General features: G+C 41.1%; 5 protein-coding genes across 7 annotated transcripts; 3 read left to right on the forward strand and 2 right to left on the reverse strand.

The window, feature by feature from the left end:
- The first annotated feature begins 1,664 nt into the window (after positions 1–1,664).
- On the forward strand, positions 1,665–4,413 carry LOC111564320 (tripartite motif-containing protein 16-like). Its single transcript, XM_023263813.3, has one exon. The coding sequence runs from the start codon at positions 2,107–2,109 to the stop codon at positions 3,781–3,783; it is 1,677 nt and encodes a 558-aa protein (XP_023119581.2). The 5' UTR covers positions 1,665–2,106; the 3' UTR covers positions 3,784–4,413.
- A 2,165-nt stretch (positions 4,414–6,578) lies between these two features.
- LOC111564321 (RLA class II histocompatibility antigen, DP alpha-1 chain-like) lies at positions 6,579–10,024 on the forward strand. Its single transcript, XM_023263814.3, has 4 exons — positions 6,579–7,689; positions 7,796–8,041; positions 8,423–8,707; positions 8,822–10,024. The coding sequence occupies exons 1-4, from the start codon at positions 7,620–7,622 to the stop codon at positions 8,941–8,943; spliced, it is 723 nt and encodes a 240-aa protein (XP_023119582.2). The 5' UTR covers positions 6,579–7,619; the 3' UTR covers positions 8,944–10,024.
- Positions 10,025–10,217: 193 nt separating this feature from the next.
- On the reverse strand, positions 10,218–15,932 carry LOC111564315 (class II histocompatibility antigen, B-L beta chain-like). 2 transcript variants are annotated; one of them, XM_035945232.2, is made up of 7 exons: positions 15,814–15,932; positions 11,971–12,154; positions 11,717–11,784; positions 11,525–11,638; positions 11,209–11,322; positions 10,675–10,702; positions 10,218–10,568 (listed from the first exon to the last, which is right to left on the reverse strand). In XM_035945232.2, the coding sequence occupies exons 2-5, from the start codon at positions 12,024–12,026 to the stop codon at positions 11,270–11,272; spliced, it is 291 nt and encodes a 96-aa protein (XP_035801125.1). In that variant the 5' UTR covers positions 12,027–12,154; positions 15,814–15,932; the 3' UTR covers positions 10,218–10,568; positions 10,675–10,702; positions 11,209–11,269. The 2 variants fall into 2 exon arrangements, with proteins under 2 accessions (XP_035801125.1, XP_035801124.1); XM_035945231.2 differs by having other exon boundaries at positions 10,218–10,702; positions 15,814–15,931.
- On the forward strand, positions 13,766–24,972 carry LOC118469854 (macrophage mannose receptor 1-like). Its single transcript, XM_055008033.1, has 10 exons — positions 13,766–13,836; positions 13,952–14,317; positions 14,911–15,264; positions 15,363–15,454; positions 15,853–16,000; positions 22,256–22,316; positions 22,642–22,772; positions 23,612–23,977; positions 24,310–24,663; positions 24,762–24,972. The coding sequence occupies exons 1-10, from the start codon at positions 13,797–13,799 to the stop codon at positions 24,932–24,934; spliced, it is 2,085 nt and encodes a 694-aa protein (XP_054864008.1). The 5' UTR covers positions 13,766–13,796; the 3' UTR covers positions 24,935–24,972.
- LOC111564319 (tripartite motif-containing protein 16-like) lies at positions 17,238–25,293 on the reverse strand. 2 transcript variants are annotated; one of them, XM_035945214.2, is made up of 3 exons: positions 25,213–25,292; positions 21,097–21,154; positions 17,238–19,951 (listed from the first exon to the last, which is right to left on the reverse strand). In XM_035945214.2, the coding sequence occupies exon 3, from the start codon at positions 19,718–19,720 to the stop codon at positions 18,038–18,040; it is 1,683 nt and encodes a 560-aa protein (XP_035801107.2). In that variant the 5' UTR covers positions 19,721–19,951; positions 21,097–21,154; positions 25,213–25,292; the 3' UTR covers positions 17,238–18,037. The 2 variants fall into 2 exon arrangements, with proteins under 2 accessions (XP_035801107.2, XP_023119579.2); XM_023263811.3 differs by lacking the exon at positions 21,097–21,154 and having other exon boundaries at positions 25,213–25,293.
- Positions 25,294–25,715: the final 422 nt, after the last annotated feature.

The raw sequence follows: 25,715 nt of genomic DNA on the forward strand, positions 1-25,715 counted from the left end.
TCCTCAGAGCTGATGCTGGCGTTGCTTGTATGTACTGCTGCTCTGTTGGTGTCACTTGCAACTGACAACACCGTTCAAAAGTTTGGGGTCACCCAGACAACTTTATGTTTTCCATGAAAACTCACACTTTTATTCATGTGCTAACATAACTGCACAAGGGTTTTCTAATCATCAATGAGCCTTTCAACACCATTAGCTAACACAATGTAGCATTAGAACACAGGAGTGATGGTTGCTGGAAATGTTCCTCTGTACCTCTATGGAGATATTCCATTAAAAATCAGCTGTTTCCAGCTACAATAGTCATTTACCACATTAACAATGTCTAGACTGGATTTCTGATTCATTTAATGTTATGTTCATTGAAAAAAAACTGCTTTTCTTTCAAAAGTAAGGACATTTCTAAGTGACCCCAAACTGTTGAACAGCAGTGTAAATCATCTGAGTCTCCAGTGTGTCTTTCTGTGTCTGCTTCAACATCGCTGAACTTCCACAACAGTGGTCACTTTAGATCAAACTGGACTGAAATGAGTTTGACACCTTTGAAGTAAATTTTAAAAAATGTTAGGTTGTGTTTTCAAAGGGGGTTTTGGATCATCAAGGTGCAGCGACGAAGTCAGAATCATCAGTTGTGGTTCTTTGATGATATGATACATTTTGAAAACCAACCAACATATAAATCTACTGTATTCCTGCAGGCCTGAGAGAGAATGTTGAATAAGTTGAGCCTCCTGTAGCAGGAAAGCTGTTTATAAGTTAGTTAAAAGGTTATTTATTAGTTAGCTGGAAAACCTACAAGAAGCCCTGAGTGAGTTTTATGCTGTAATCCAACCAGCTTTCTTTCATTATGATCATTATTATATAATTATTTTAAGTAATTGACTAAAAAGCTGTTTTTTTCTCTTTGCAGGATGCTGATTGTTAAGCAGAGTCAACCACATCAAAGTGAATTAAACTGTTCTGCTAAATATATTGGATATTGGAAGCCTTGCTTTTGTGTATTTATGTGTAATTATTCACAGCATCTTGCTTCAAATGAGTTGATGAATGTCTTCACCTGCCTTATTAATTAAATAAATCATCCTTTTGCTCAAGTTGACTTTGTGTTTAACTCTACTTTAAGTCTTTTATTTAAAACATGATTAAACATGTTTACATCTGCAGATCTGTTATATCTGGTATATTTACTTTATTGGTTACTTCAGTGATGTTGAATGATATTGATTTCTTTATTTTATATTTTTTGTTTGAAGAATCTTAAAGTTATTGGAATTTCTCAGATACAGTTGTCACAGCCTTCAGTCGAAATTCATGTTGAGTATTGGCTGTTGGCTATTGCTGCAATGTCAGAAAAATAATCATTTCTTCTTTAAACAGGGAATCAAGTCTGTTAGATGTTACGTGTGGTGCCCCCCAGGGGTCAGTGTTGGAACCACAACTGTTTATTCTATATATTAATGACTTGTGTAAGGAGTGAAGCTTATTCTGGATAAATACTGGAAATATTCACTGTGAATGTGTACAAGTGGCTCCACACTTCTAACATTCAAACTGGGAATGCTGTCAAACTAGAAAGTGTTTCCTTGAACCATAACATACTAGAACAGGGCAGGACAAACTGAAACTGATGAGGATCTCACTGACAAACAATGAAGCAGATTTTTTATTTACAGTCACAAGCTTTGCTCAAGTCCAAAATTGAAGAACAGCAGGAATGTCTCAAACATACAATTGAAAGAAGTCATGATATGAAGTGAAAACCACAGATTTAAATCTGTTTACTTTGGGTGAACATGCTGCTAAAGCAGCTGACAGAAGGCTTTAATGTCAGCTTGAATGTGATGAACACTGATAACCTTCTCTTCTCTCCAACAGAGTCCAGATCTGATGGTAGATTTCCTGCCTCCTCACCTTTCATAGATCTGCCAGCTGATTGATTGGTGACATTACAATCCTGCAAAGTACAAAACCTGACACATCTGACTCATGCAAATAGATGTGTGACGGTTGAATGAAACAGTTTGGGTGTGGCCTCCTGTGTGATGCCTTAAGTTGCTTTGAAGGAAGTAAAATCTCCGCAGACGTTTGCAGTTGCTGAGAGGTGAAATGGCACAGAGAGGACATCAGATGGATTCAGAAAAACTTTCTTGTTCCATCTGTCTGGATCTACTGAAGGATCCAGTCACTACTTCCTGTGGACACAGCTACTGCATGAACTGTATTAAAACACACTGGGATGGAGAGGATATGAAAAGAATCTACAGCTGCCCACAATGCAGGGAGATTTTCACACCAAGGCCTGTTCTGGAGAAAAACTTCATGTTAGCAGAGTTGGTGGAGGAGCTGAAGAAGACTGGACTCCAAGCTGCTGCTGCTGATCACTGCTATGCTGGACCTGAAGATGTGGCCTGTGATGTCTGCACTGGGAGGAAGAGGAAATCTGTCAAGTCCTGTTTGCGCTGCATGATCTCCTACTGTGAGCAACACCTCCAACCTCACTATGATGCACCTCCACTAAAGAAACACCAGCTGGTGGAGCCCTCCAAGAACCTCCAGGAGAACATCTGCTCTCCTCATGATGAGGTGATGAAGATTTTCTGTCGCACCGACCAACGGTTGATCTGTTATCTCTGCACAATGGATGAACATAAAGGACATGAAACAGTCCCAGCAGCAGCAGAAAGGACGGAGAAGCAGAAGGAGCTGGAGGTGAGTCGACTGAACATCCAGCAGAGAATCCAGGACAAAGAGAAAGATGAGAAGCTGCTTCAACAGGAAGTGAAAGCCATCAATTTTGATGCCGAAAAAACAGTGGAGGACAGTGAGAAGATGTTCGCCCAGATGATCCGTCTCATCCAGAAAAGAAGCTTTGATGTGGAGCAGCAGATCAGATCCCAGCAGGAGACTGAAGTGAGTCGAGTCAAAGAGCTTCAGGAGAAGCTGAAGCAGGAGATCAGAGATCTGAAGAGGAAAGACGCTGAGCTGAAGCAGCTCTCAGATACACCAGATCACACCCAGTTTCTCCACAACTACCCCTCAGTGTCAGCATTCAGTGAGTCCAAACCCTCATCCAGCATCAACATCCATCCTCTGAAACACTTTGAGGAGGTGACAGCAGCTGTGAAAGAGCTCAGAGATAAACTACAGGACATTCTGAGGGACACCTGGTCAAACATCTCACCGACAATCACTGAAGAGGATGCTTTACTGTCAGGACCAGAACCAAAGACCAGAGAGGAATTCTTAATCTATGCACGACAAATCACTCTGGATCCAAACACAGCAAACACATATCTGTTACTATCTGAGGGAAACAGAAAAGTAATATTATTGAATCAACAGCAGTCTTATTCTGATCATCCAGAAAGATTTAATACATATTTTCAGGTCCTGAGTAAAGAGAGTCTGACAGGACGATGTTACTGGGAGGTGGAGTGGAGAGGAGGAGGAGGAGTTAAGGTAGCAGCTGCATACAAGAATGTCAGCGAAGACGGGACGTCAAATAATTATGTATTTGGATTCAACGACAAGTCTTGGGCTTTACGTTGTTACACAGACAGATATACATTTTTGTACAACAAAGTCCAAACTGTCCTCTCAGGTCCTCGGTCCTCCAGAATCGGAGTTTATGTGGATCACAGAGCAGGTATTCTGTCTTTCTACAGCGTCTCTGAAACCATGAGTCTCCTCCACAGAGTCCAGACCACATTCACTGAACCCATACATGCTGGTTTTCTGCTTTGTAATGCTGGAGTCACTGCTGAGTTCGTTAAACTCAAATAGAGTCTGAGAGTCGACTTGTGTTCAGCCATGATTTACATACATGATACATGATTTTCTGAAGTAGCCTTGAAATTTTAGCAGATGATAAGTTCATGACATTAATGACTGAAGGAATTCTTCCTTTGTGACTTTTAAAGTGGTGAAAACTACATAAGATGTGTTAAGTAGCAAAACATGAGTTAGTATAACAGAGAAATGTGTTTTCCACTGGTGTCTGAAAATACTACTGCAGTGATACTACAGTGACTAAACATGTAACTACATTTATTTCAATCATACTGCTATTCATATTGTGTAAATGTTTTATTTTTCTGGTTCATAATTTTATTCTATAGTTGCTGTAAGTATTTTCCTGAAGACTGTCAAGTAGAAACATGAAGAAACTGAGTGATTTGTAATTGTTTGTCATTTTTAAAGCTGCTTTCAGCTTCTGAAACATGAACATATGTTGGTTTTCTGTTTTATACGTGACAGTAAACTGAATTTGTTTAGTTTTTGATACGAACTGTTGAAATATAACACAATCTGAAATCTTGAGCTGTTATAGATCAAAATTGGTGTTTTTTGTTGTTGTTGCTGTGCAGTCGAACTGCATTGTAAACAAAAATAAAGTAGAAATTGTGAGAATGATTGAAGTGTTGGTTTTATTGGGATTAAAGAGTGGAAATGTTTGGTTCTACATGAAAATATCTGTCACAAAGAGATTTCTGTCTCTCTAACACACACTATGGTTACAGTCATGAAACTGGTTTAAAACCAGTCCAACAGGTTAAAGACATCATGCATGACTGTTTCCTGTTTTGACCATCTGTCACCAAGTTAGACAAGATCAAACCTGCAAATAAAGTTCAGAAACTGAGTGAAACATCCAACCGTGATGATTTATTCAGGAATCAAAGCTACATGGACACAGAGAGATTTTCTTTCAGTGAACATTAAACATTTATTCCCTGTAAACTCGAGCCCACTTGCCTCTTAAAAGGACCTGCATTTTCATTCACAAATATAGTGCAAACACTCCCCCATGCTTCTTTCACAACAGTTAAACCACTGCAGCAGAGTAGTCAAATGCTGTTTTTAACGTGACTGCTTTATTTCGTGCCTCTTCCTTTATGTATGCGTTTGTTGCAATACATGTGACTAAAACAGAGCAGATTACTGAACACCAGTAGAAGTGACAGGACACTCACCAGAAGTGCTGCTGAGTGTCCTGTCTTCTGAAGCAGCTGCATCCATGTGGAGAAACCAAAACATGTCATTTCAAGAGTCCAGTCTGGTCACACATCATCACACACACATCAAAATATAATCTAGATTAACCTAAATTATGCAATATGCTGTGGAGACAGTCAGTTGTTTCTTTGCCCAGAACTGATTCTGACAGGCAGAGCATCGCCACATATTAATTGATTCCTTCTTCATTTCAGCTCAGAGTACATTGAGGTACTGAGACCTTATTTATAATGTAGCTGAGTAAGAGAATAAAAGATGTTGGCATCAAAACAAGAAACCTACATAACATTAAAATATTAAAAAGCAAAGTTTTGAAACTCCAGACTTCTGTTCTACTCTTATTCAAATATCAAAAGTTGTTTTTATTTAATGGTACAACTCGTCATGGCTAATAAAAATAACACACAACAATTTCATTTTAGTTTCCAAGTATTTCACATTCACAACTATTCAATATGTTTGTTGCTGTATTCCTGTGACATTTAGCTACATGTGGTTCAGAAAATATTACTAGTCGTCTTCACCTCTATCAGTTTATTTGTTAATGTCAACTCAAAGATGGAATTTTCGTAACAGCTTCACTTTTTTTTTTCATATTTCAACTCACCCACAATCAGAGGTTATTTGATCTACTTGTCTAATGTTGCAGATTCTGAATTAATGACATGATGAGAAATAATTGTAAAAAAATTCAGGTTTTTGTCTTTAATAATTCCTGATAAATTGTTGTTCAAACAGCCTCAAATTTCAATGTGTGGAAAAAAATGCTGAAATGTGATTCAACGTATTTAATATATTGAGCTGAAATTTCAAAAGTATCTTTATAAATAACCATATTTTATGTCATGAAAAACTGAAAAAAGATGACTGAGCAGATGTTGTTCCTAATGATTTGAAATTCTATTTCTGTGATCAGTACAAAGTGAAACCGCGAAGTCTCTAGAATCAGTTACAATCTGAGCTCTGAATGCTGAGCAATAAATCATCTACCGTAATTTCCGGATTATTGAGCGCACCGGAATATAAGCCTCACCCACTAAATTTAAAAAGAAAAAAAAATTGTACATATACAAGCCGCACCTGACTATAAGCCGCAGGTGTCCACGTTGTAACATGAGATATTTACACAGAAAGATTTTTTTTTTAAACTTTTAATTAAAGTATGCTTTTTCCGAACAGTGCCTGTAACATCGCAGTAAAACGCATTGAGTCAGTTCACGCTGCCGACTCCAACGTCTCACCATTGATTCATTGATATCAAGCTTACGCTCTATTTCCTTCTTCGACAGGCAGATCGGTTGCCTTTAACTTAAAAACTGTGTTTCTGACCCGATTCTGCCGGCCGCCGAACCGCGGTTGGGCAGCCTCGGGTCGTGCTAGCCCGCTTAGCTTAGCGGTTGGGCAGCCTCGGGTAGCGCTAGCCCGCTTAGCTTAGCGGTTGGGCAGCCTCGGGTAGCGCTAGCCCGCTTAGCTTTGCGGTTGGGCAGCCTCGGGTAGCGCTAGCCCGCTTAGCTTTGCGGTTGGGCAGCCTCGGGTAGCGCTGGCCCGCTTAGCTTTGCGGTTGGGCAGCCTCGGGTAGCGCTAGCCCGCTTAGCTTTGCGGTTGGGCAGCCTCGGGTAGCGCTAGCCCGCTTAGCTTTGCGGTTGGGCAGCCTCGGGTAGCGCTAGCCCGCTTAGCTTAGCGGTTGGGCAGCCTCGGGTAGCGCTAGCCCGCTTAGCTTAGCGGTTGGGCAGCCTCGGGTAGCGCTAGCCCGCTTAGCTTAGCGGGGCTCGTTAATGGTAACCGCCAGATATAAGTCCGGACAAACTTTGCAGGGGCAGAATGAGGCACTTTATTGAACCAGCAGCAACTGTCCACGTGCACTGGCTTCCCACTCTTGTCCTGTATAACTGGCTGTATCATCATGGTGCATCTCACTATGCCTCCGCTTCCACACTCATCTCTGCAACACACACCGCTGCAGCGCTCCTCCTCACGTCACACACACACACACACACACATACACAAATGTACACACTAAATGTATTGATGGCATGAAGCTCACACGTAAAAATCTATACATTAGCCGCATCGTTGTATAAGCCGCAGGGTTCAAAGCGTGAGAAAAAAGTAGTGGCTTATAGTCCGGAAATTACGGTAATTTTATCCCATCTGCTTGTATTTCCTCATATTAAATCTGTACAGTAACCAGAGAGACTAATGCGATGCAGGTAAAAGTAAAATATTCCCTCTGACACGTGGACCACAGTCAACAAAAAGTCACAAACAAGTTCATCTAAAACATTTTCAGTCCATTTTTTTTCCTCAGATAAAAATTCTCCTTTAAATGTTTAATTTGTTCATGAGAAATGTGCTTCTGTTTCACAGCAGCTGAACTGTGGGAACATTTGTCTTTATTAAATACATTTTTGAGTGAAAAAAGCTAGAAAAGAGTTTGATATTCATCATTAATGCGAGCTGTGAGGTTCAGAGCGTCTCCAGCTGCTTCTGTCTGCCCGGAAACTGGTGACTCTGCTCTGTGATTGGTGCAGTTTGTGTCACTTTCTGTCCGACTACCTGAGATCCAAAGTTCAACAGCGACACTGTTATTGCTGCTGCTGCTGATGATGATAGTGATGAAGATGTCACAGCTGCTCCTCATCCTCTGCTGCATCCTCTGGGTCTCTGCTGAAGGTGAGTTTTTATTTTAAACTGTCAATCAGTGAAACTCTCTGTTGGTTCTTCTGAAACCCAACAGGTCAACAGGTTTAGGTTCACTTTGATTCTGTTTTCCCTTCAGATCTTCATGAGGATCTTGTGGTCGGTGGCTGTTCAGACTCTGATGGAGAGATGTTGTACACACTGGACCGTGAAGAGGTTTGGTACGCAGACTTCATCAGCCAGAAAGGAGTCATGCCTCAGCCAGACTTCATAGATCCAATTAGTATCCCAGGAGCTTATGAAGAGGCTGTGGCTGAGCAACAAGTCTGCAGACAGAACCTGAAGACGTGTCGAATCGCAATGAAGGACCTCCCAGTGGAACAGGGTGAAGATAATTATTTAAATCTCTTCTTGAAATTCCTGATGTAACTGAGCTGATTTTACAGGCACCATAAAGTGTCAGGGGTGTAAAACAGCTTCATCAGTAAATGGACGAACATCCACTTTTATTAATTTTAAGAACAAACATTGTGAGCACAGGTGACTATTGGTGAAAGAACCTGTTCTGTATTTCATATTTACACAAATATTCAACACTCTTCAACATCCATTCAGATGTTTTTTGTCTTTAATGTTGCTGATATTATAGTTGCGATACAGTTATTATACAGAGAGCACTGAAGAGTAATGAGTTTGCTGCAACATGTACATTTTTATATCAACTGCTGCAGCTGTGATGATTGATAGGAACTGTGCTTCTGTTCAGATCCTCCCTCCGACCCGATCATCTACATCAGAGACACCTTGGAGCTCAGAATGAAGAACACGCTTATCTGTCATGTGACTGGGTTCTATCCGGCCCCCGTCGAAGTCTTCTGGACCAAGAATGGAGAGAACGTGACCGACGGAACCAGCATCAACGTTCCCTTCCCCAACAAAGATGGTTCCTTCACCCAGATCTCCAGACTGGACTTCATCCCACAGCTAGGAGACATCTACATGTGTTCAGTGGAACATGTAGCCCTGAGCCAACCACTGACTGCAATGTGGGGTGAGTGGTTTATTCAAACAGAGACTGACCTCAGATGTGTAGGTTCATGTCTCCAGATGGGCAGGTTCATGGGTCTAGATGTGAAGGTCAATGTCTCTGTGTTCCTATGTCCAGATGTCCAGACAACTCCGCCCAGTGTTGGACCTGCAGTGTTCTGTGGAATTGGTCTGACTGTCGGTCTGCTCGGCGTTGCAGCTGGACTCTTTTTCTTCATCAAAGGACACAAACGCAGCTGATTGGTCGAGGCGGATGATGCCATCAGTGTTTGGTGTAGATCTATCTGGAGATAATCCAGGTGTTTCCCTTTTCATTGTCAATGAATGTACTCTTGCTTCATCCACATGAGTCAAACTTCTTCACTGTTCTTTCAGTGTTTAGTTTGAACAACCGGTTTCACATGATTCCACCTGAAGATCAACTCTGACTGTTCTCTGCAGTTCAGCTGCTGCAACAAGAGCCTGAAGTGTCTGCTCCATCAAATCATCAAATCTGTTTCAGTTCAGTTCCATGCTCAGTGTTTCTCCTTTCTGATGGCTGTGATCAGTTTCTGTTCAGTCTGAAAGGTTTCTGTTCCCTCTGACCCCCAAAACCTCAGTTCTGTTACCGTTACTCAGACTCCTTGTTAGACTTCAGTGAAAATGAGCATCTGTGATACAACCAGCTGCTGTGAATCTAAATACCGTAATTTCCGGACTATTGAGCGCACCGGAATATAAGCCTCACCCACTAAATTTAAAAAGAAAAAAAGTTTTGTACACATACAAGTCGCACCTGACTATAAGCCACAGGTGTATCGTATAGCTGTATCGTGCATATATAGTATATGCACGATGCGGCGCGGATGTCCGCGCTGTATCGTAAACGCGGATGTCCACGCTGTATTGTGCATATATATAATATATGCATATACTATATATGCACGATACAGCGCGGATGTCCATGCGTGTTCCGCGCTCCACTCGGACGGTGATTTCTGTTGCATTGCGCGCTCACTTCCGCTTTTGATGACGTATCGTGCTCAGGCGATTAGTCGACGCGTCGTTTGTGGCAGCCCTATTCTGTACACAGGTTTAAACCAGTGTAAACTGATATAAATTAGTTATAAAAGGTGTAAGCTGGTCTGTTAACTGTTTAAACTAGTGTAAACTGGTGTAAACTAATTTACCTGGTGTAAACTGCTCTGTTAACTGTTTCATACCAGTGTAAACTGATATAAACTGGTTTAATCAGGTGTAAACTCATATGTTTAAAACTGGTGTAAACTGGCCTGTGAACTGTACTAAACTGGTGCAATCTGGAATAAACTAGTTTAACTGATATGAATTAGTCTTTTAACTGTTATAAATGTTATAAACTGGTGTTAAGTGGTTTAAATTGGTGTCAACTAGTCTTTAAAATGCTATAAAGTGGTGTCAACTTGTATAAACAGTTTTGAACTGTTGTAAATGGGTTTGTAAACTGTTTTAAATTGGTAAATAAACAGGTAAATAACCAAGATGAATGACACAAATCAGATTTTTCTGATGGTTTATGAAAAACGTACACTATAAAAGGTTAACTGTGAATCAGTTGAGCTACAGCCACATATCACTCAAACATCTGGTTACAAATGATTTCAAAGCCGTCAGTCTGCAGATACAAAAGGCTGGAAATGATCTGTTTTACACAGTGAAGCATCAGAGACTCACATTAAACCTGATCCAGGACTGGACCAACACACATCACTGAAACACTGCAACAACCAGCAGAACTGAATCCACGCTGTGGTGGTCCTAGACCAGGTCCAGACTAGCGGAGCATCAGACTTCAGCCTTGTCAGGTTTAGAGAGTTCAGCCCAAAAAGGATCATCTCTTTGCTGAGCTGCAAACAGAAAGCAGATTCAAGCAGCAGCAGATTTTCTGTCATCTAACAGACAGAATCAGGACCAGGACCAGGAACAAGACCAGGACCAGGACCAGCATCTTGCCTTGGTTAGTAGGGACCCAGAATACATCCTGTGAAATAGAGAAGAGACAATTACAGTGTCAGAAATATAACACTGATAACACTGGTTCCAGCATCTGTAATGGTCCCAACTGAAGTAAACTGGGATGATGTCATCTGAACTGGTCTGGATTGTTGGTGGACTGTTGTGAACTGATCTGGATCTGGTTTGAACTGGTCTGAACTGGTGTGAATCAAACATTACCATCCACAATTGATTTCATTACGTCAGGAAAATAGCCAACTAAACTGGATTTAAAGTGGTGTTAAACTGGTGTTTGACTGGATTTAAACTGGTGTTAGACTGGTGTACAGTGCCTATTAAAATGTATCCATTCCCTTGAAAATATTTCCCTTCTTTCGCATTTCAACATTGAATCATGGCCAATATATTTTGATTCTTGGACAACAATTTGCAAAAAGAGTGATGCTAGACTGGTGTAAAGTGGTGTTAGATTGGTACAAACTGGAACTGAACTGGGGTAGACGGGTTTTGACTGGTGTAACTCTGTCTTACCTTGGGCATTCTTCTTGCTGTAGATGAATCTAGCAAGAGATAGGACCTGATCCAGAGTCAGTCATGAGGCTCTGATAGCGATTTTGTTTTTCTCTGACTCAAACAAAAACAGACCTGAGGACAGACAGAGAGACAGACAGGTGAGACAGTGACAGGTAGGCACTGTGGGTGCTGGTATAAACTGGTGTTAGACTGGTATGAGCTGGTCTGAGCTGGTCTGAGACCATTGCACACTGATGCAAGACCTGTGTAAACTGGTATAAACAGGTCTTGAACTGGTATGAACAGATGTTAGACTGATGTAAACTGGTCTGACCTTGGGTTCTGCTGTTGTAGTAGATGAATCCAGCAAGACCAAAGATCAGACCCAGAATCAGTGCTGAGGCTCCGATGGCGATCTTTTCTTTATCTGACTTAGGCATGGATGGATCTGAGGACAGACAGACAGATGAGAGACAAACAGGTGAAAGACGGACAGACAGACAGGTAGACATGGACAGGTGTTTACCCCAGTAGGTCTTCAGAGGTTCTTCCAGGCTGGCGTGTTCCACCACACAGGAGATCTTCTCTCCAGATCTGCAGCAACACAAACCAACATCACTCAATCATCAAACTGTACCTGGACCTGGACTTGGACCTTAACTTGGTCCTGAAAATAAGCCATGAACCCGAAACTGGACCTGGGCTTGAGCCTGGACTTGAACCTGAACCTGGACCTGAACCTGCACCTGCACTTGAACCTGAACCTGGACCTGGACTCACCTGGGCGTGTACTCCAGGTGAGAGTGGATCTGGTAGTACCAATCACCATCCTGCATCACATCGGTGGAGGTGACTTCTGAGGTGACCTCCTGTCCGTCTCTGAACCAGCTCACTTTGATCTGCTTGGGGTAGACGTCGTAGACGCTGCAGACCAGCACAGCTGGATGACGTTTAGAAGGAAGTGCTGTGGAGTACAGAACCACATAGGGCTGAACTGGAACACACACAGTACTGTTAGTGCTGGTCGTCACAGCAACAGAATCAATGTGAGTCTCAGCTGTTTCATGAAGCAGATCTCCAGTTCATCCAGATTTACTACAGGTTCAATATTTGGAAATTCAGTTTCAGCATGAATCCCACGAACTCCAAAACCTAATGTGGTCTTCAAAAAAAATCACTAAAAGGACCCAGTTTATCAATCAGAAACTGTGCAAACAGAATGAATGGTCAAATTTTTAACTTTCAGACAGTACTTGAACATATCATCTGTGATGTGCAGTTCCATCATAAAAATCCCCAAAATCTGAGCTGAAAATCATGAAAAACAGTTTCACCCAAATCACTTCCATCTTATTGAACATTTCCCAACACAATATGTTTGTATGAGATCCTGTAAACATGTGGAACTGGTTGTTCAAACTAAACACTGAAAGAACAGTGAAGAAGTTTGATTCATGTGGATGAAGCAGGAGTACATTCATTTCCAGTAAAAAGGGAAACTTTGGGATGACACACTGATAAAACACAAATGACATCATCGGCAAATTCCACAGAACGCTGCAGGTTTGACACTGGGTGGAGTCATCAGGACATAGAAACACAGAAAGACAGAGACAGTAACCTGCACATCTGGACACATGAGCTTGTCCATCTGCAGATGTGACCCTCACATCTGTGCACATCAACCTGCACACCTGAACACATCAACCTGCACATCTGGGGTACTGCACATCTGGAAACCTGCATATCTAGATGCATTTACCTGCACATCTGGGGACCTTCATATCTATACCAAACGAAGTGGCACAGCCAGACATATAATCTTGCATATCCGGGAATTTCCACATTTAGACACACCAGTCTGCATATTTGGACATACAAATGCGCAAATTTTGAACATTCATGTCTTCACACATGAATTTGTGCAACTCTAGGTTTGAACCTGGATATCTGAAGACATATACCTGTGCATCTGGGAACCTATAATCTAGACTCATGAACCTGTGCATCTAGACAGGAACTTGCACATCTAGGGGCCGTCGCTTCTCGGAACTTGCATATGTGGACGTGTGAACCGGCACATCTGGACCCTAACGTGAACCTGCATGTCTGGACACATGAACCTGTCCATCGTGCACCTGCATGGACAGAATTTAAATTATCAGTAGAGGGTCAAATGAAAATTCATTAAAAAGGAAAATTGTAGGGGTCCTCCTTCTTTTATCATTATATTTACATGTTAAAACGCACCAGTTCCAGTTCAATACAGTTAAAATCACTTTAAAGTTGGTTTTTAAAGTGAGCACAAAAGCACTGAGCATCTGTGTGTTTTAGACCACTGTGTAAAATGTATGTTGTCCTGCGAGAAAGATCCATTTGTCTTCAAGGAGTGCCTGCATGCATCTTATCTGTGACATTTGCATGGATGGCCAGAACATAGGTTGCTTAGGTCGATGTGCCAAAAACCATTTCCATACAGTAATCCACTGCAGCACTTTTGCATACAGAGAACAGACCAGTGATCGTTGTCTGAGAAACGAAGGAGAATTTCCATAGATTTTTATTATTAAGGCAGAGTCTCCTTTTACTGTCCACAGAGCTGCATCATGATGGAGGGCATCTGGCTGGGTGTCTGCTGTCTCTCAGGTCTGTACCTTCTTTATCATTAAACACTGCTTGTTACTGTGTGATAATGCAGGAAAAGTACTTTGTTAATCTGGAGTCATGTAGTATTTTCTAAAGTTCTGTGTTTTCCTGACAGGGTGGCTCATCCTCCCCACCTGTTCCCTCCGTCAGTACTACTTTATCAAAGAACCTTTAACTTGGAATGAAGCTCAGACCTACTGCAGACAGAAATACACAGATCTGGCAACCATGGAAAGCGCTACAGTAATGAATCAACTCCAGAGGCTGCTTTCATCTTCTGGTCACAACTCTGGGGTCTGGTTTGGTCTGTACAGTAAAATCAACTGGAAGTGGTCGGATGGCTTCACAGGAAGTGGGGCTGAGTACCGGGACTGGGGCACCAATGAACCCCAGTCTCAAATCAACCATTTCTGCGTGGTCAAGGATGAAAAATGGTACATTCGCGACTGTGGATCAGTGCTACCCTTTATCTGCTACAACGGTAAGGATATTAACATTAAAATTGCACATTTTAATCTTAAATAAGGACTGAATTCTGAAAAATACTGTTTGTACTCAAAAATAAATTTGCAACATGGTTGACATCAAAGTTTTCAGTTAAGACAACAATTAAATTTCCCTTCGGGGATTAATAAAGTCATTGTATTGTATTGTATTGTATCTACAGAAATTATGTTCAACAAACTATACTGAGTTCTGGGAATTTGCATTTCCTCCACAGTCAAAGCTATTTGGAATTATTTAATAAGTAGCACAAACATTAGTCCTTAAATTGCTCACCAGTGTAAATTAAGTTGAACAAGATAGTTTCCCCACATAACAAAAGATCTTCTTTTGTGTGTTTCAAATTTAATTACCATATTCATGAACACAAATTTTAAAATTGACACATCTAAAAATTCAACTGGCACTTTTTTTCAGGAAGGCATATCTAAATGAATAAAGTACATAAGAGTTTTGTTTTTTTTTATCTTGCAGTGCTTTTAATGGAGTGGTGGGAATAGGTCACCTGAATTATGTTCCAAAATGTGTTCAGAAATTCAGTATGTGAGCTCATCTCCCCTCAAACTGCAGGAACTCAAGAGAATCCTCAGTTTGTTCCTGTGACAAAAGCCATGAATTGGTCCGATGCTCAGAAGTACTGCAGGGAGAACTATGTGGACCTGGCCACTGTGACCAACGCCACCAAGGACCAGCAGGTCAAGCTCCACCAGCCACAGTCACAACCTGCATGGATCGGCTTATTCAGAGATCCTGAGCTTTACTTCTCTGATGGGAGCAGCTTGTCCTGGTCCTACTTCGATCATTTTAAATTCCCAATCGGCTCGAATACAGTCTTGTGTGGTACAACAGCTCTGAGTAGATCCATGATATGGAGGCTCTGGTACTGCGAACGAAAGAAATCGTTTTTGTGCCACGGAGACCCTGGTGGGTGTTTTACTGACCATCAGTTATTTACATTCATGTGCTTCATGTCACTAAAGCAGCTTCAAGTATTTCTGGTGTCTTTCTGTGTTTCTAAACAGTCAGAAGGCAGGTGGTGAAGTTGAGGATTGATCTGGGGGATTCCTCTGTGGATCTGAACGACACTGCTGTCAAAGCAGAAATCCTGGAAAAGGCAAGTGTCCAAACTGCACCCCGAGACGTCAGAAACATTCAAAGTAGATCACAGGATGAAGGAAAACGAGCCTTTAAATAAATTCAACAGATTCAGACGAATGTCTAGCTGGCAGGGAACGTTCCCACAGCATCACCTACAAGTTCTAACAAGTTTTTAAAGAAAATGTTTGAATGACATCTTAAAGTTATTAAAATGTATAAGGTCAGCATTCAGAGGAACACAGATGATGTTCTGAAATGACTAAAGACAAATGTTCTAAAACCAGCATTCAGTAGAACCCATCCAGATGTTCTGAAGGCCTCATTGTGGGAAATTACAAAAATTAAATCATTATAAGTAAAACAGTAAAAATGTACCTGGGATGTTTGATGGTTGCTGCCATGTTTGTCTTCCAGCTGCAGCAAAGACTGAAGGAGAACAGAGTGAATGGAGTCACCCTGAAGTGGAGAGAACAGCCTGATGGGAAAGAGTTCCACAAGGAGGAGGAGACTGAACGAACCCACCTGTGTGTTAACCAGAGTGCAACAGCGCCCTCTTGTGTTTGAACTACTTTATTACTGCCTTTGAGTTTGTGGCAGTTTCATAATCACTGCAGATATCTACAATTTGACCGATTTTCTATTAAATGCTTTATAGTTGGCAGTTTAATATGTATTCCTGTTGTTTTGCAGAGTGGTTCTGGATTATATTTACTGTGTGTGTTTGTATTAGCATCACATAAAAGGAAAGAAAAATAAAAAACTTTCAGAAAAAGTCAATTCTGTTTTGAGGAGTAAATTTTTCCTCTTTTCATAGATCCTAAAATTTCACATTTTGCACTCCCACTGTTTATTTCTGTATTTTATGGCACACAGTTGTCTTCTAGGGTCTTTTAAATTGTACATAGTGCAAGAAAACATCTACTGCAGATCCTCCTGGTTTGTTTAAAAAAAAAGGCTTGAAAGGAGAATTTCTGTTTTCTGCTAAAAGTGATGAACTTTTCTGTCATTGTTGAAAATCGGATCTAGTTTCAGTGCAAAATGATGAAAACAAGACAAAACAAAGATGAACTGACACCTCCAGATAGCAAACATCATATCTTATTTTTTATTTTTATTTTCCTGTAGACCTTGTAGCTGTAAAGCTGAAGTATCAAAGGCACTAGGAGACCACACACGACTGCCACAGCACTCTCTTGTTTAGTAATTTAATCTGTCTTAAGCTTCATATCAATACACCTAATATTCTAGCTTTTGAAACCATGTTTTTAAATGCAAACATAATGGAGGTATTGTGTATTGAAAATCATATGGATGAAGATGTAAGAATTATAATACAGAGTTACAGAGACATCAAGTCAACAAGTGTTAGATGTCAAAATGCTGATTTTCTTGTGTAGCTGCAAAATAAACACAGTGCAGTAACTTGACTGCTGTAAAACGAGTGTGAGGGAAAGTTAGTTACATACTTGTGAAATAAACAGCTGGAGGAAAGAGAATGATGATTTGACCTTCGTGGTTTGGAGACAGTGTTTAATGGTCACTGATGGAAAATCTCTCTGCATCCATGTTGCTTTGATTCCTGAACTGCACTTTTTAACGCATCATGGTTGGATGTTTCAGTCTATTTCTAATTGGAATCTGCAAATTTGAGCTTGTCTAACTTGGTAGCAGCTCATTAAAGAGGAGAAAATAATGCCTGATGTGTTTAACCTGTTGGACTGGTTTTGTACCAGTTTAATGACTGTAACCATAGTGTGTGTGAGAGAGACAGAGGTGTGTTTGTGACAGATGTTTCCATGTACAACAAAACATTCACACTCTTTAATCCAAATAGAACTTTAACACTTCTGAAGCATTCTCAAAATTCATGGTTCCAACAATCACTGTGATTTTATATCTCAGAAAATATTTAAAATCATAGTCTAAATAAAACATAAAAATGCACATTCTAATCTAAAAGAATTCAAATTCTCTTTTTATATTTGAACATTTAAAATCCAAAACCCAAAGAAGCTATAGTCATATGTGATAAAATGTCTATGGTTGAAAAGCTGGAAGCAGATTCACAAACAAAGATGGTTACAAATTAATCAGTTTCTCATCATCTCACTGACTAATCACCACAGCTCTAATGTCTGTCTATATTTGATTCAATGACAGTCATCATGAAAACCCTCGACCACAACTAGACAATAAGACTATTAACCAAACTGAGCAAAAATTTAAGACATGCTATATATGAAGAGCAGAATCACTGGAACCTATGTGAATCTCAGCCACAATGAAAAGGTAAAAGAGTTGTTGATGTACAACATGTAAATGTAGCTACAAGTTTAACCACTGTAATCTTACTGCAGTATTATTTTCTTTTGGAAGACACCTTACTCTGTTAGACGAACTCATGTTTGTTACTTAGCACGTCTTCTGTGGTTTTCACCACGAACAAATCATTAAAGAAGCATTTCTTCTGTAATAAATGTAATCAACTTATCATCTGATAAAATATCAAAGATCCTTACGAACACTGCAGAAGTAAACTTTATATCATGAACCTAAATCAGGCCTGAACATGGATCGACCCTCAGACACTGGAATTACTCTATTTGAGTTTAATGACCTCAACAGTGTTGTCACGGTACCAAAGACAAAATCCAGCATGTAGCGGCTGAATGAATGTGGTCTGGACTCTGTGGAGGAGGGTCATGGTTTTAGAGACGCTGTAGAAAGACAGAATACCTGCTCTGTGATCCAGATAGATTCCGATGCTGGAGGATCGACGACCTGAGAGGGGAGTTTCCATTCTGTTGTGCAAAAATGTCTGTCTGTCTGTGTAACAACGTATAGCCCAAGATTTGTCATTTAATCCAAATCGACATTCATCTGATCTCCCTTTTCTGCTGATGTTCTTGTGTGCGACTGCGACCTCAACTCCTCTTACTCCTCTCCACTCCACCTCCCAGTAACAACGTCCAGTTAGACTCTCTTTACTCAGGACCTGCCAACATTCAGTGAATCTGTCTGGATGATCAGGATAAGGCTGAGGCTGATTCGTTAATGCTACTTTTCTGTTCCCCTCAGATAATAACAGGTATCTGTGTGCTGTGTTTGGATCCAGAGTGATTTGTTGTGAATATTTTAAGAATCCAGCTCTGGTCTTTGGTTCTGGTTGTGAATCTGATGGAGGAACATCTGGTTGAGTCCCTGTCATTGACATGTTTGTCCATGTGTCCCTCAGAATGTCCTGTAGTTTATCTCTGAGCTCTTTCACAGCTGCTGTCACCTCCTCAAAGTGTTTCAGAGGATGGATGTTGATGCTGGATGAGGGTTTGGACTCACTGAGTGCTGACACTGAGGGGTAGTTGTGGAGAAACTGGGTGTGATCTGGTGTATCTGAGAGCTGCTTCAGCTCAGCGTCTTTCCTCTTCAGATCTCTGATCTCCTGCTTCAGCTTCTCCTGAAGCTCTTTGACTCGACTCACTTCAGTCTCCTGCTGGGATCTGATCTGCTGCTCCACATCTTGGCCTCTTTTCTGGATGAGATGGATCATCTGGGCGAACATCTTCTCACTGTCCTCCACTGTTTTTTCGGCATCAACATTGATGGCTTTCACTTCCTGTTGAAGCAGCTTCTCATCTTTCTCTTTGTCCTGGATTCTCTGCTGGATGTTCAGTCGACTCACCTCCAGCTCCTTCTGCTTCTTCATCCTTTCTGCTGCTGCTGGGACTGTTTCATGTCCTTTATGTTCATCCATTGTGCAGAGATAACAGATCAACCGTTGGTCGGTGCGACAGAAAATCTTCATCACCTCATCATGACGAGAGCAGATGTTCTCCTGGAGGTTCTTGGAGGGCTCCACCAGCTGGTGTTTCTTTAGTGGAGGTGCATCATAGTGAGGTTGGAGGTGTTGCTCACAGTAGGAGATCATGCAGCGCAAACAGGACTTGACAGATTTCCTCTTCCTCCCAGTGCAGACATCACAGGCCACATCTTCAGGTCCAGCATAGCAGTGATCAGCAGCAGCAGCTTGGAGTCCAGTCTTCTTCAGCTCCTCCACCAACTCTGCTAACATGAAGTTTTTCTCCAGAACAGGCCTTGGTGTGAAAATCTCCCTGCACTGAGGGCAGCTGTAGATGCTTTTCATATCCTCTCCATCCCAGTGTGTTTTAATACAGTCCATGCAGTAGCTGTGTCCACAGGAAGTAGTGACTGGATCCTTCAGTAGATCCAGACAGATGGAACAAGAAAGTTTTTCTGAATCCATCTGATGTCCTCTCTGTGCCATTTCACCTCTCAGCAACTGCAAACGTCTGCGGAGATTTTACTTCCTTCAAAGCAACTTAAGGCATCACACAGGAGGCCACACCCAAACTGTTTCATTCAACCGTCACACATCTATTTGCATGAGTCAGATGTGTCAGGTTTTGTACTTTGCAGGATTGTAACGTCACCAATCAATCAGCTGGCAGATCTATGAAAGGTGAAGAGGCAGGAAATCTACCATCAGATCTGGACTCTGTTGGAGAGAAGAGAAGGTTATCAGTGTTCATCACATTCAAGCTGACATTAAAGCCTTCTGTCAGCTGCTTTAGCAGCATGTTCACCCAAAGTAAACAGATTTAAATCTGTGGTTTTCACTTCATATCATGACTTCTTTCAATTGTATGTTGGAGCCATTCCCGCTGTTCTTCAATTTTGGACTTGAGCAAAGCTTGTGACTGTAAATAAAAAATCTGCTTCATTGTTTGTCAGTGAGATTCTCAGCAGTTTCAGTTTGTCCTGCCCTGTTCTAGTATGTTATGGTTCAAGGAAACACTTTCTAGTTTGACAGCATTCCCAGTTTGAATGTTAGAAGTGTGGAGCCACTTGTACACATTCACAGTGGATATTTCCAGTATTTATCCAGAATAAGCTTCACTCCTGTCACCTGCAGTTAGTCAGATGTTTTGCTGACTGACAGTAAAGGTTCTGTTTTTATACCACAGTCATGAAATGGTCACTCACAAGTACAAATCCTGCATTTAAATCTACATTTTAGTCAAAGTAAGCCAGTTATACACTGAACATTCTGAAGTTTCCAACATAATAATAACTTGAAGTTTGGTTTCATCCTTTCAAAAGGAAAGAAAAGGAAAAATGAAGAGGAAAGGTTAAAGATAAATAATAACCACATAAAGAAAAAGGCCAAAAAAAAAAATCTCATTGCAGTTAGAATGTCTTTCCTTCAGAAAATGCTAGTGTAATTGCAAAGCTCGTAGATACAGAACCGTTCTGGTGGTTTCAGATGTTAATGGTTGAGAATTTGAATACAGAGTCATGTTTCTAGCCTTGACAGCACCAAACTTAGTGTGCTTGTAGTACTGAGTGTTCAGAAGATAAAGCAATTTGTATTGATTTGACCACACCCATGATACATGGTATGTTAAATCAAATACATGGAGAATGTTACGACTCCTCTAAACATGTAAAATACAAAGTTTGTTTAAGATTGGACGACATGTGAAAAAGGCAAAATTGTAATTAACAAAAAATTCACTGGGGCAGAGAATTTTAAGTAATAGCAACAAACTTTTTGGGAGCTAATTTGACCTCTTCATGCTGGACAGTTTAAATGCTGGATTATGTTTATACCTGTTAAAATATGTGAGGAGTCACACTTACTTGAGCATATTTTGTTGTGTTTAAAATCGTGCCAAACTGCATGAACCTGCATACACGTCTTCACCACAAAAAAAAGAAAAAAAAGTCCATCAATAAATGCTGCACAGATTTATCTGTCTGCTGGAACAACACTATGAATTTAAAAACTGTGTTATATCTCTGCCACAAAACACACGATTGCATGATGATAACAAATGTACTGACATCTTTGTGAGAGTATGTTTGTTGATTCTGTTCTCAAAATTTAAAGATTGTGTGTTCAAATAGACAAGTGGGGTTCAAAATATTAAATAAAACAAACATTCATTCATTCAACAAACAGACATTCATATCTTGAGATTCACCATTTTTCTTTCAAATACCAATAAACATCTGTGAAATAATGATATATTTTCTGCTAAATTAAATACAGTAAAACTTCTAATTTACAGTCACACATTGTAAATGTAAATTTAAAGTGAACATTATTTACAGTTTGGGCCATTTTTTGTGATTAATATTGAAATCCATCTTAATGTATTACAATAACGAGGCGGTTTTGGTAGCACAAACTTCTGCTCGTGTCTTTGATCCTCTTCTTGGCTGAATTGGTACAATTCAACTAAATATGTTGTCTTTCTTCAGACTTGTTTTTTCATCACCTTCCAAAGATTTAAGTCATGACTTTGGGGAGGCCAGTCTAAAACATTAATTCTGGCCTAATTTAGCCATTTCTTTACGACGTTTGATGTGTGTTTGGGGTGACTGTCTTGTTTGGACATCTGGCTACTTAACCTTCTGGCTGATGATTTTTGGTTTTCCTGAAGAATGTGGAGGGAATCAGTCCTCCATCTGAGATATATAATTCCTCCAGTGAGTTCTGGGTCTACACCAGGGTCTCCTCCCAGGTGGACGTCTCATAAATCCTCCAAATGAAGTCGTCCAGGAGGCCTCCCAGGCGGATGTGTCGAACTGCTTTTGACATACAGGAGGATGGACTCTACTCTCTCCTGGAGTCGATCATTGACCTCTGGCCTGAGGTCCTCTGGTACCAGGTACACATATGAACCACCTCATTCTGGTGTCCCTGATGGCCAATCCATGACTAGCACAGTCCAATACCAGAGTAGCACTTGGGTTCAGATCCGGCAGGCCGTTCTTCCCCATTATTCTCCTCCAGGTTTCGTCATCATTGCCCACATGAGCGTTGAAGTCCCCCAGGAGAACTATGGAGTCCCCAGGTGTAACTCCTTCCTGGTCACCACCCAGAGACTACAATACGACAGGATACTCTGAGCTGCTGTTCAGTGCATTTGCTCAAACAACAGTCAGATTTTCCCCTCCACAACAGAAAGGCGATCTTCTTATTTTCTGTGGAGAACTCCAACAATGCAGCTCTGTGCCAGGGTCTTCTGAGTGTCCCCACGCTCAGCTGGCACTTCTTATCCTGAGCAACTCTGGAGGAGAAAGTCCAGCCTCTCTCCAGGTGTTTGGTTCCAGAACCTTTGCTGTGTGTGGAGGTGAGTCCAACTATACGAGTCAGTAACACTCTACCTTCCACACCAGTTCAGTGTCTGTCCCAGCCAATGAGGTGAGGTTCCCACAACCAGTCTACACCACCAGCTGGCAGCCCACCTACATGCCCACCCCTGTCCACTACCCAGAAGGCTTTGCACCAGACATCTATGTCCAGCGTTGTGAGTGGTGGGCCCACTTTGCCTTTTCAGACTGAGTCCGACTGAGCCTCTCGGGGCAAGGATGGACCACCAGATGCACATTAGCAAGCTCCACTTCTGGACTTGGATCCAGGAGGGACCCTGTACTTCAATTTCACTGTGGTTTTGTGAAATGCTTGTTTTCTTGTCCCTCTCACAGGACCAGTTTGCCTTTGCAGACCCTACCACAAGCAACTGCCTCTAACAACAGTTTCCAGGAGCACAGGGACACTTTAACCTCTAGACAATAACAAGGTAGTGATTCCTCGGGGGGATCCTCCGTCTTTTATCTTTTCATTTACATGTATAAAGCACCAGTTCCAGTTCAATACAGTTAAAATCACTTTAAATGTTTTTTTTAAAATCACTGAGCATCTGTGTGTTTCAGACCACTGTGTAAAATGTATGTTGTCCTGTGAGACATTTCTAGAGCCATTTGTCTTCAAGGAGTGCCTGCGTTATTATTGTGACATTTGCATGGATGGCATGAAAATAGGTTGCTTAGGTCGATGTGCTGTCCAAAAACCATTTCCATACAGTAATCCACTGCAGCACTTTTGCATACAGAGAACAGACCAGTGATCGTTGTCTGAGAAACGAAGGAGAATTTCCATAGATTTTTATTATTAAGGCAGAGTCTCCTTTTACTGTCCACAGAGCTGCATCATGATGGAGGGCATCTGGCTGGGTGTCTGCTGTCTCTCAGGTCTGTACCTTCTTTATCGTTAAACACTGCTTGTTACTGTGTGATAATGCAGGAAAAGTACTTTGTTTATCTGGAGTCATGTAGTATTTTCTAAAGTTCTGTGTTTTCCTGACAGGGTGGCTCATCCTCCCCACCTGTTCCCTCCATCAGTACTACTTTATCAAAGAACCTTTAACTTGGAATGAAGCTCAGACCTACTGCAGACAGAAATACACAGATCTGGCAACCATGGAAAGCGCTACAGTAATGAATCAACTCCAGAGGCTGCTTTCATCTTCTGGTCACAACTCTGGGGTCTGGTTTGGTCTGTACAGTAAAATCAACTGGAAGTGGTCGGATGGCTTCACAGGAAGTGGGGCTGAGTACCGGGAGTGGAGCACCAATGAACCCCAGTTTCAAATGGACAGATTTTGCGTGTACGTGCACAAACATTGGGTCAGTTTCACATGTGGATCAGAGCTACCCTTTGTCTGCTACAAAGGTAAAGGTATCAACATTAAAATTATACATTTTAATCTCAACTAAGGATTGAATTCTGAAAAATACTGTTTGTACTCAACAAAAATAAAATTGCAACATGGTTTAAATCAATATTTTCAGTTCAGACAACATCTACTGAAATTATGTTCAACAAACTATACTGAGTTCTGGGAATTTGCTTTTCCTCCACAGTCAAAGCTATTTTTTTATTAATGAAGTAGAGTTTTTATCTTGCAGTGCTTTTAATGGAGTGGTGGGAATAGATCACCTGAATTATGTTCCAAAATGTGTTCAGAAATTCAGTATGTGAGCTCATCTCCCCTCAAACTGCAGGAACTCAAGAGAATCCTCAGTTTGTTCCTGTGACGAAAGCCATGAATTGGTCCGATGCTCAGAAGTACTGCAGGGAGAACTATGTGGACCTGGCCACTGTGACCAACGCCACCAAGGACCAGCAGGTCAAGCTCCACCAGCCACAGTCACAACCTGCATGGATCGGCTTATTCAGAGATCCTGAGCTTTACTTCTCTGATGGGAGCAGCTTGTCCTGGTCCTACTTTGATCATATTATGACCCCAATCGGCTCGAATACAGTCTTGTGTGGTACAACAGCTCTGAGTAGATCCATGATATGGAGGCTCTGGTACTGTGGAGAAAAGAAATCGTTTTTGTGCCACGGAGACCCTGGTGGGTGTTTTACTGACCATCAGTTATTTACATTCATGTGCTTCATGTCACTAAAGCAGCTTCAAGTATTTCTGGTGTCTTTCTGTGTTTCTAAACAGTCAGAAGGCAGGTGGTGAAGTTGAGGATTGATCTGGGGGATTCCTCTGTGGATCTGAACGACACTGCTGTCAAAGCAGAAATCCTGGAAAAGGCAAGTGTCCAAACTGCACCCCGAGACGTCAGAAACATTCAAAGTAGATCACAGGATGAAGGAAAACGAGCCTTTAAATAAATTCAACAGATTCAGACGAATGTCTAGCTGGCAGGGAACGTTCCCACAGCATCACCTACAAGTTCTAACAAGTTTTTAAAGAAAATGTTTGAATGACATCTTAAAGTTATGAAAATGTTTAAGGTCAGCATTCAGAGGAACACAGATGATGTTCTGAAATGACTAAAGACAAATGTTCTAAAACCAGCATTCAGTAGAACCCATCCAGATGTTATGAAGGCCTCATTGTGGGAAATTACACAAATTAAATCATTATAAGTAAAACAGTAAAAATGTACCTGGGATGTTTGATGGTTGCTGCCATGTTTGTCTTCCAGCTGCAGCAAAGACTGAAGGAGAACAGAGTGAATGGAGTCACCTTGAAGTGGAGAGAACAGCCTGATGGGAAAGAGTTCCACAAGGAGGAGGAGACTGAACGAACCCACCTGTGTGTTAACCAGAGTGCAACAGCGCCCTCTTGTGTCTGAATTACTTTATTACTGCCTTTGAGTTTGTGGCAGTTTCATAATCACTGCAGATATCTACAATTTGACCGATTTTCTATTTAATGCTTTATAGTTGGCAGTTTAATATGTATTCCTGTTGTTTTGCAGAGTGGTTCTGGATTATATTTACTGTGTGTGTTTGTATTAGCATCACATAAAAGGAAAGAAAAATAAAAAACTTTCAGAAAAAGTCAATTCTGTTTCATGAAGCAAATTTTTCTTCTTTTTATGTTTCTTAAAATTTCACATTTTGCACTCCCATTGTTTATTTCTGTATTTTATGCCACAAAATTGTC

This window comes from Amphiprion ocellaris, chromosome 23 (assembly GCF_022539595.1).
Source record: "Amphiprion ocellaris isolate individual 3 ecotype Okinawa chromosome 23, ASM2253959v1, whole genome shotgun sequence".
Classification (NCBI taxonomy): Eukaryota; Metazoa; Chordata; class Actinopteri; family Pomacentridae; genus Amphiprion; species Amphiprion ocellaris.

Excerpts from the sequence above, each read along its gene's own strand:
- LOC111564319 (XM_023263811.3), bottom strand. The coding sequence starts at position 19,720 with ATGGCACAGAGAGGACATCAGATGGATTCAGAAAAACTTTCTTGTTCC.
- LOC118469854 (XM_055008033.1), top strand. The coding sequence starts at position 13,797 with ATGATGGAGGGCATCTGGCTGGGTGTCTGCTGTCTCTCAG. Across the intron at positions 13,837-13,951 it reads GGGTGTCTGCTGTCTCTCAG|GGTGGCTCATCCTCCCCACC; the intron begins GTCTGTACCTTC and ends TTTTCCTGACAG. Across the intron at positions 14,318-14,910 it reads ACCCTTTATCTGCTACAACG|GAACTCAAGAGAATCCTCAG; the intron begins GTAAGGATATTA and ends CTCAAACTGCAG.
- LOC111564315 (XM_035945232.2), bottom strand. The coding sequence starts at position 12,026 with ATGCAGGATGGTGATTGGTACTACCAGATCCACTCTCACCTGGAGTAC. Across the intron at positions 11,785-11,970 it reads CACCTGGAGTACACGCCCAG|ATCTGGAGAGAAGATCTCCT; the intron begins GTGAGTCCAGGT and ends GTGTTGCTGCAG. Across the intron at positions 11,323-11,524 it reads CTACAACAGCAGAACCCAAG|GTCTGTTTTTGTTTGAGTCA; the intron begins GTCAGACCAGTT and ends GTCTGTCCTCAG.
- LOC111564321 (XM_023263814.3), top strand. The coding sequence starts at position 7,620 with ATGATGATAGTGATGAAGATGTCACAGCTGCTCCTCATCCTCTGCTGC. Across the intron at positions 7,690-7,795 it reads CCTCTGGGTCTCTGCTGAAG|ATCTTCATGAGGATCTTGTG; the intron begins GTGAGTTTTTAT and ends TTTTCCCTTCAG. Across the intron at positions 8,708-8,821 it reads ACCACTGACTGCAATGTGGG|ATGTCCAGACAACTCCGCCC; the intron begins GTGAGTGGTTTA and ends TCCTATGTCCAG.
- LOC111564320 (XM_023263813.3), top strand. The coding sequence starts at position 2,107 with ATGGCACAGAGAGGACATCAGATGGATTCAGAAAAACTTTCTTGTTCC.